The sequence below is a fragment of the Macaca nemestrina genome, chromosome 17 (genome assembly GCF_043159975.1).
Source record: "Macaca nemestrina isolate mMacNem1 chromosome 17, mMacNem.hap1, whole genome shotgun sequence".
Lineage (NCBI taxonomy): Eukaryota > Metazoa > Chordata > Mammalia > Primates > Cercopithecidae > Macaca > Macaca nemestrina.
Window position 1 is genome coordinate 48985024 of NC_092141.1, and position 7285 is coordinate 48992308.

The 7285-nt window shown below is 40.9% G+C and overlaps 1 protein-coding gene across 1 annotated transcript in view; it reads right to left on the reverse strand.

Moving 5' to 3' along the window:
• The window catches only part of LOC105476916 (mediator complex subunit 13), a 127197-nt gene extending 120152 nt beyond the window's left edge, over positions 1 to 7045 (reverse strand). Inside the window, exons 1-2 of the mRNA XM_071082831.1 lie at positions 6845 to 7045; positions 4766 to 5000 (exon numbers count right to left, since the gene is read on the reverse strand). Coding sequence (XP_070938932.1) covers positions 4766 to 5000; positions 6845 to 6910 — 301 coding nt within the window. The 5' untranslated portion in view covers positions 6911 to 7045. The remainder of the gene's footprint in view (positions 1 to 4765; positions 5001 to 6844) is intronic.
• Positions 7046 to 7285: the final 240 nt, after the last annotated feature.

The window sequence follows — 7285 nt, forward strand, 5'->3', positions numbered from 1 at the left end:
TCACGCCTGTAATCCCAGCACTTTCGGAGGCTGAGGCAGGCAGATCACCTGAGGCCAGGAGTTCCAGACTAGCCTGGCCAACATGGCAAAATGCCCACTAAAATCTCTACTAAAAATACAAAAATTAGCCGGGTATGGAGGCACATGCCTGTAGTCCCAGCAACTCAGGAGGATGAAGCAAAAGAATCGCTTGAACCTGGAAGGCAGAGGTTGCAGTGAGCCAAGATTGCCCCACTATACTCCAGCCTGGGCGACAGAGCAAGACTTCATCTCAAAAAAAAAAAAAAGAAAGAAAGAAAGAAAAAAGCTGTAACCCCAAAGGAGTTTTATTCTCTAATCTTTTTGTATCAAAACATATCCACACCGATTCAACTAATCATTATCCTATAGAGGATAAAACAAAAAGTAAGAAAATCATCTATGTTTGGCTTTGGAATTCAAGAGTTTTTTTCTGAACAAGTATCTTTCCAAATATTATAGTTAGGCTAATACTAGTTAGCACAAATCCTGATCCAAAAATCACCTGGCTTCTGCAAATTACTTTGCTCAACAGTATTGACTTACTGCTACAAAATGAGTAACTGAGGGTTTAAAGTATGTATTAAATCAGATTTGATTTGCTGTAATGGATCTCTACCAGTTAGCAATATAAGTTTACATTCTATTTCTACACATCAGCTAAACTTGAAAGGAAGGTAACCCAAACAAATGCTAAGTGACATAAGAGAGACTGAAATTTAAAATGCACTATGGAATCTGAGCAGACTCTTCATAACTGTCGAAATCATCAAAACCAAGGAAAGTCTAAGAAACTGTCATAGTCTAGCAAAGCCTAAAGAGACATGACAATTAAATATAATATGGGTATCTTAGATGAGATCCTAGGAAAGAAAAAGGATATTAGGCAAAAAACAATAAAAGAAATCCAAATATATACTTTAGTTAATAATAAAGTATCAATATTGGTTCATTAGTTAATTTTTTAAAATACACTGCATGACACAAAGGAGCTAAGGAGGTTAAACAAAGGCAATTCTGTATTTCTGTTATTGAATATTCCAGTTAAGAAAAACAGAATTCTAATCTTTGGAAAAATATTTCTCTCTTCCCCCACTACCAAGAAAAACGAGGGCAATATTATCACCATAATCAAAAACACTTCAGTAACAAGATGTGGTGTGTGCTGACCCAAACAGAAGGACACTGTCTGTGAAGAGCAGGCTCAAGCTAAATTAACCAGCTTTTTAGTTACCACCTGGGTCCTTCCGGTACCCCTTTCCTCAGTGCTACACCTCCACTTGGAACCCAGGACTGCCTCCAGCAGCTGATGCTACCCTGTACTGTCCAGCTGCTCTCTTCTCAGGGGAGCTTAAAAGAAGGAAATAGAGTGCCACAGATGGGAAGAAATGAAAAAGGGGTTAGCTAGAGAGACAGAGGCAGACTAATTACCCCAAGAGGGAGGCAGACGCTGTCCCCAGAGCAAAGAAAAGGGCAAGACAAATATATTCCATCTGAAAAGATCTTATTATTCTTTAAGATACGTCTGATTTAAGTAACAACATTCTTAATAACAGGTTTTATTAAAAAAAAAAAAGCTAAAACATATAAATACCACTGACTATGCAAACTAAAACAGTACAGGACAAGCTTTGGAACAATAAATACGATCACATACCACTCCTAATTGTATTTCAGTTTACTATTTCAATCACTTCACTTTAATAAATTTTTAAAAGTTATTTACGCCTGGCGTGGTGGCTCACGCCTGTAATCCTAGCACTTTGGGAGGCCGAGGCGGGTGGACAGACTGCGCTCAGGAGTTTGAGACCAGTCTGGGGAACACGGTGAAACCCCGTCTCTACTAAAAATACAAAAAATTAGCCGGGCGTGGTGGCGGGCGCCTGTAGTCCCAGATACTCAGGAGGCTGAGGCAGGAGAATGGCGTGAACCCAGGAGGCGGAGCCTACAATGAGCCAAGATCGCGCCACTGCACTCCAACCTTGGCGACAGAGACTCTGTTTCCAAAAAAAAAAAAAAAAACAAACAAACACCCAACCTCCCCCCAAAATTACTTTCATTCACGTTCAGGATCACTATCTTTTTTTTTTTTTTTTTTTGAGACAGAGTCTTACTGTGTTGCTCAGGCTGGAGTGCAGTGGCGAGATCTCAGCTCACTGCAACCTCCGCCTGCCGGGATCAAGCGTATCTCCTGCCTCGGCCTCCCAAGTAGCTGGGACTACAGGCATGTGCCACCATGCCCAGCTAATTTTTGTATTTTTAGTAGAGGCAGGGTTTCACCATGTTGGTCAGGATGGTCTCCATCTCCTGACCCTGCGATCTGCCTGCCTCAGCCTCCCAAAGTGCTGGGACTACAGGCGTGAGCCACCGCGCCCAGCTGATCACTCTCTATTTTAAAGGTACAAGTAACTATGATTTTTGAAAATTATCCTAAAAATCAAAGCTAAACTAGAGAAAAACGTTTAAGACTGTAACCTAGTTTCAGTGGAGAAAACATATCTGACTGGTAACATGAAACCTAGAAGAAAAAACTGACTTTTAACTATATACATCAAAGCAGCTCACATCTAACTTTAATAGTCCTTTAACTTTCACAATATTATTTCTATTATGGTAAAACTAGGCCAGGTGCAGGGGCTCACACTTGTAATCCCAGCACTTTGGGAGGTTAAGATGGAAGGATCACTTCAGTTCATGAGTTCAAGACCAGCCTGGTCAACATAGCAAGACCCCATCTCTACTTAAAAAGAAAAAAAGAAAAAAAAATTAAACATTATATATCTCTTTTTTTTTTTTTTTTTTTTTTTTTTTTTTTTTTTTGAGACGGAGTCTCGCTCTGTCGCCCAGGCTGGAGTGCAGTGGCCGCATCTCAGCTCACTGCAAGCTCCGCCTCCCGGGTCTATGCCATTCTCCTGCCTCAGTCTCCCGAGTAGCTGGGACTACAGGCGCCCGCCACCTCACCCGGCTAGTTTTTTGTATTTTTTAGTAGAGACGCGGTTTCACCGTATTTAGCCAGGCTGGTCTCGATCTCCTGACCTCGTGATCCGCCCGTCTCGGCCTCCCAAAGTGCTGGGATTACAGGCTTGAGCCACGGCGCCCGGCCTCATTATATATCTCTTAAAATTATCTTTGATTCTACAAAGTGTATTTCATGGAATCTTTAAGAAAGATCTGTTAAGTCTGTTTAGATGCTCTGCCAACTTTATTAAGACCAAAGCCCCTAAGTCGGCATTATAGTTTTATTGATAATTATGTTTTATCAACAAATATATTTTATCAATAGTTTATAGTTTTTCAACAATGTTAGTCTCCAAACATTCTAGTAAGGTGATTTTTATGACCACTTAATGATTAAAATAACTCAATACTATATCCAAGTCAATGAAAGAAAATGGAGCTTTTAGCATGATTAGAAGGCATTATCTTGCTAAAACTACTATATATACATACATCATGTATACGTATATGTATATACATACACATATCATTTTACACATTTAGAACTACATTAAATACAAAGAACTAGGGACTAGACTCTGCAGCAGGCATCTCATTAGAAAAACTACAAAAGCTGGAAAGCTTTCTTGAAGAAATGCAATCACTCTCAAAAAATAGTAATTATCACGGGAGAGTATGTTCATTAGAATGTGAAAAGCAATTATCAAAACATACAAATGTAACACGTACATTCCTACATAAATGTTGGTCTTACTAAGTACCAGTTCAAGATACAGACACCTAGAATACATTCTATCCAGAAATAAAATAGATCCTATAGGTCATAGGGACAATAACAAAAACTTCAGAGTACTCAATTTCAAACAAGAACTTTAAAAAAATTATCTAGAAATCCTAAATTTATCTATCAAAAATCATTATCAAACTATCTTACTGAAGTGTTCGGAACCTTATAGCATACAACCAATCATTTACATTCCTATTATCTAAGATTCAGTAAATACTGACTTTGACAGTTCAAAGCTTCAGTAATTATTATGAAAAGCTATAGTTTCTCTTTCTAAAGTAGCATTTGGTCCTAAAAGTCAAGAAAATAAGGAAGTAATCACATTGATTTGCTCATAATAAAATTGTTTGTGTAACCTTTTAGATTATGATCCCATGTCCTATAAAAGCTAAACAAGTTGGCACTTGTCTCTTATTGAGTATGTGACAGAACAGTATATGAGTCACTTTCCAAAAATAACTAAATTAACATATGCCTTCATATGTTAATCAAACAGCACAAATGACAGTAACAAAATACTTACATACCTTAAAACATGCGCGCACACACACACACAAACACAAGGATAGTTACATTTCCAGTACTTTTAGAATCATCTGCCCATTTAATGCAAAAGACTCAACTTTGACAGTGGCTGAAGTGACTCAAAAGTTACATCTGGCTTCAAAACTATTACATGACTTTGTTAGGAACTCTGTTTCCTGATTCCATTTTTTGAGATTAATGTGGCATGCCTTCCTTGGACCCTAACTACCCGTGAGAAATTAAGAAGAGAGGTGGTAAAAGGAGAAAGTCATTCAAGCCTAAAAAACGCAGCTATAACATGGATAATTTGAGTAAAATAAAATAATCATGGTGAAATAAAACATGAAGCTCAATTTTTATCTGGCCTCCTACCTAAGTGTCCCACAAAAACAAACTTACTTTGTAATACAAATGATATTCTGGGAGAAGTATACAATGTTGCTGTATCATTAATTAGAAATGGAAAGTTTCTTTCACCTGATAAGTCATGGTGAATAAGGTCAGCAAAATTGGGGTCTTCACCCCACCAAAATATCCACAATTCTCTTCTTCCAGGTCTTTGATCTCGCCGCCAAACACCAAGTACATCTGCCTTAAGGCAGCGACTAAAACTGCTCAAAATGGGGTCTTCTTCTGTCACAGGAAACAGAATAGGGGCAGAAGTTGGGCCTTGCCATACATATTTTTTCCATTTAATTCCCGTCAAGTCAGCCTGAAGAAAAGAAAGCATGATGTTTTATTATTGCATATTCACTCAAATTCACAAAAGTACTCCATACAATGTCTCCTATTCCGTTAAGACATTACAATTTTTCAATATATGCTTGAGCTATTGAATGCAAATTAGAACCAAAAAAAAAAATGACTTTATAATTCAACAACCAACAATTTTAGGGAGAAGAACACAGTTAAAAATAAATACCACCATGTCACTGAATAGCAAGCAAATATGTACTCCAAGTAGAAATAAAAGAAACTGAATGAAGTTAAATATAGACAGACACACACACTTCAATATACAAACAGAGTACATTTTTCTCTGTCCTAAATGGTCACATTTATTCATTGGTGTCAAACGTTTAACTGAAAATCAATTATTAAAGACCCTATCACGGGTTTTTATTCCACATTTACAGAAGTAATGTCTCTAATGAAAAGACATCTGAACAAGCCCTGAAAAAAATCTGTTAATTCTTCACACATACCCCTGTCGGAAAAGTCAAATAGCTGCTCACAAAGAACTGTCAGATTTGTGCTAGTCTATCTTCAAAGAGCCTGATCCTAAAAGTATCAAAAATAGACTGAGTTGGATAAGATAGAATACAAAACCTGGTGTATGTCTTATTATACGTGAAGAGATGCTGATTAATGGACATTGAAAAGAAAAACATACTGTAGAAGAGGATAGAGTATGAAAGATCTCAATTTAGCATCCAGAAAGAAATTCAAGAGGAATTCAATAATTTAATCTAACTTAAAGGTGCAAAGCATAAGGTGCCAAAAATGAAACTGCTGATACATGACTGGCAGTTTACACTTGCCAACTAGTTGTGCTCCGCCCACTTAACTCACTTATTACCTATCATATACTCTTAATATTTCTCATAGCACAAAGGAGAAAATGAAAAAATAAAGTCACCCAAACTTAAAGTCATTGATGAAGCTCAGCTACTGTCCCACACAGGCCAAGTTATTTGCAACAGTTGGTACTTCTGAAAGTCTCAACTGTTGGATGTTACCAGACCTGGGCTAACCTACACAATGGTCATCCCTACACCCAGCTTCTCTGGACTTTTCATTTCAATCAAACAAGGGAGCAGCCTGCTCAAAACATTCTGAAAAAGCAAGCAAAACACAATAAATATAGAAACAGTGCAAAACCACAGCACCTCGTCCATTAGCCCCCTTCACTCGCACAAAAAAAATTATGTTCTAATAAAAGCAAGATGGCTAGAAATTGTCAAAAATGGCAAACTGTTTTGAAAGTTTAAAAAGAAAACATATGAAATGGCACCTACTGGTTTTTACAGAGAGATCTTAAGTCACCCAAGGAAGAAACTAACCTTGCGTTAGTTTGACTCATACAAAAAAAATGTAAAACGAAGACAGGTTTCTGGGGCATAAGTTCTGGGGTCCTGTTTACATGGGGAAACCAAATTAAAAGGATGAGACATAAAGGCGGTGGGGAGCAGGGGCAATAATGCAAAGTGTGAAGCTGGGATACAAGGCCAATAAGCAGAAAAGCAACAGTTAAGAGTGAGAGAAAGGTTACTGTCCTGCCAGATAAGGAGCTCAAGTTGAGGACGAGACTACGGTGAAGAGGAGAGTCCGAAAGAAGACGAGAAAAAATGCCAACACTCCCCAAACAGAGCCCGGGACCGTGGGAGAGCGAACGCAGTCTCCCGGGGTTGGCCGCGGAGCTTCGCAGGGCGCCGGCTCCGGCTGGGCCTCGCCCGGGGACTCGGGCATCTGGACCAGACCCGGCCCCCTCCCCCACGGCCCAAGGGCGCACCTCACGGCCCCCCTCCCTCGGCGCCCGCCGGCCCCGGCACTCACCAGGCAGAAGAGGTTACAGTGACAATCTTCCAGGCTGGCCCCGTTCGGCACGAAGGAGGCACTCATCGTCCCTCACAGCAGCCGCCGCCGGCGCCACAACCCACCATCCGCCATTACCGCCGCCTCCGACCAGAGAGAGAAACACAGACACCGGGGAGGGCGTGGGGGGGTAGTGGTTGGGGGGGCGGTGGAAGAGGAGGCCGCCGGGCCGCCCGCCCTCCCCACCCACCCCCCCGCCGCCGCCGCCGCCGCCGCGAGCAGCCCCCGCCGCCCGGCCGGCACCCAGCCGCCCGGGGCCGAGGGCCGGAGGCGGGAGGGCCGCGCCGCGCTCGCCTGGCGGGCCGGACTGCGGAGCCCGCAGACGCTCGTCCTTCTCTGGGAGACGGAGGGGATGTGTGCCCCTACCACAAGAAAAATAATAAATTACACAATAAATAATCA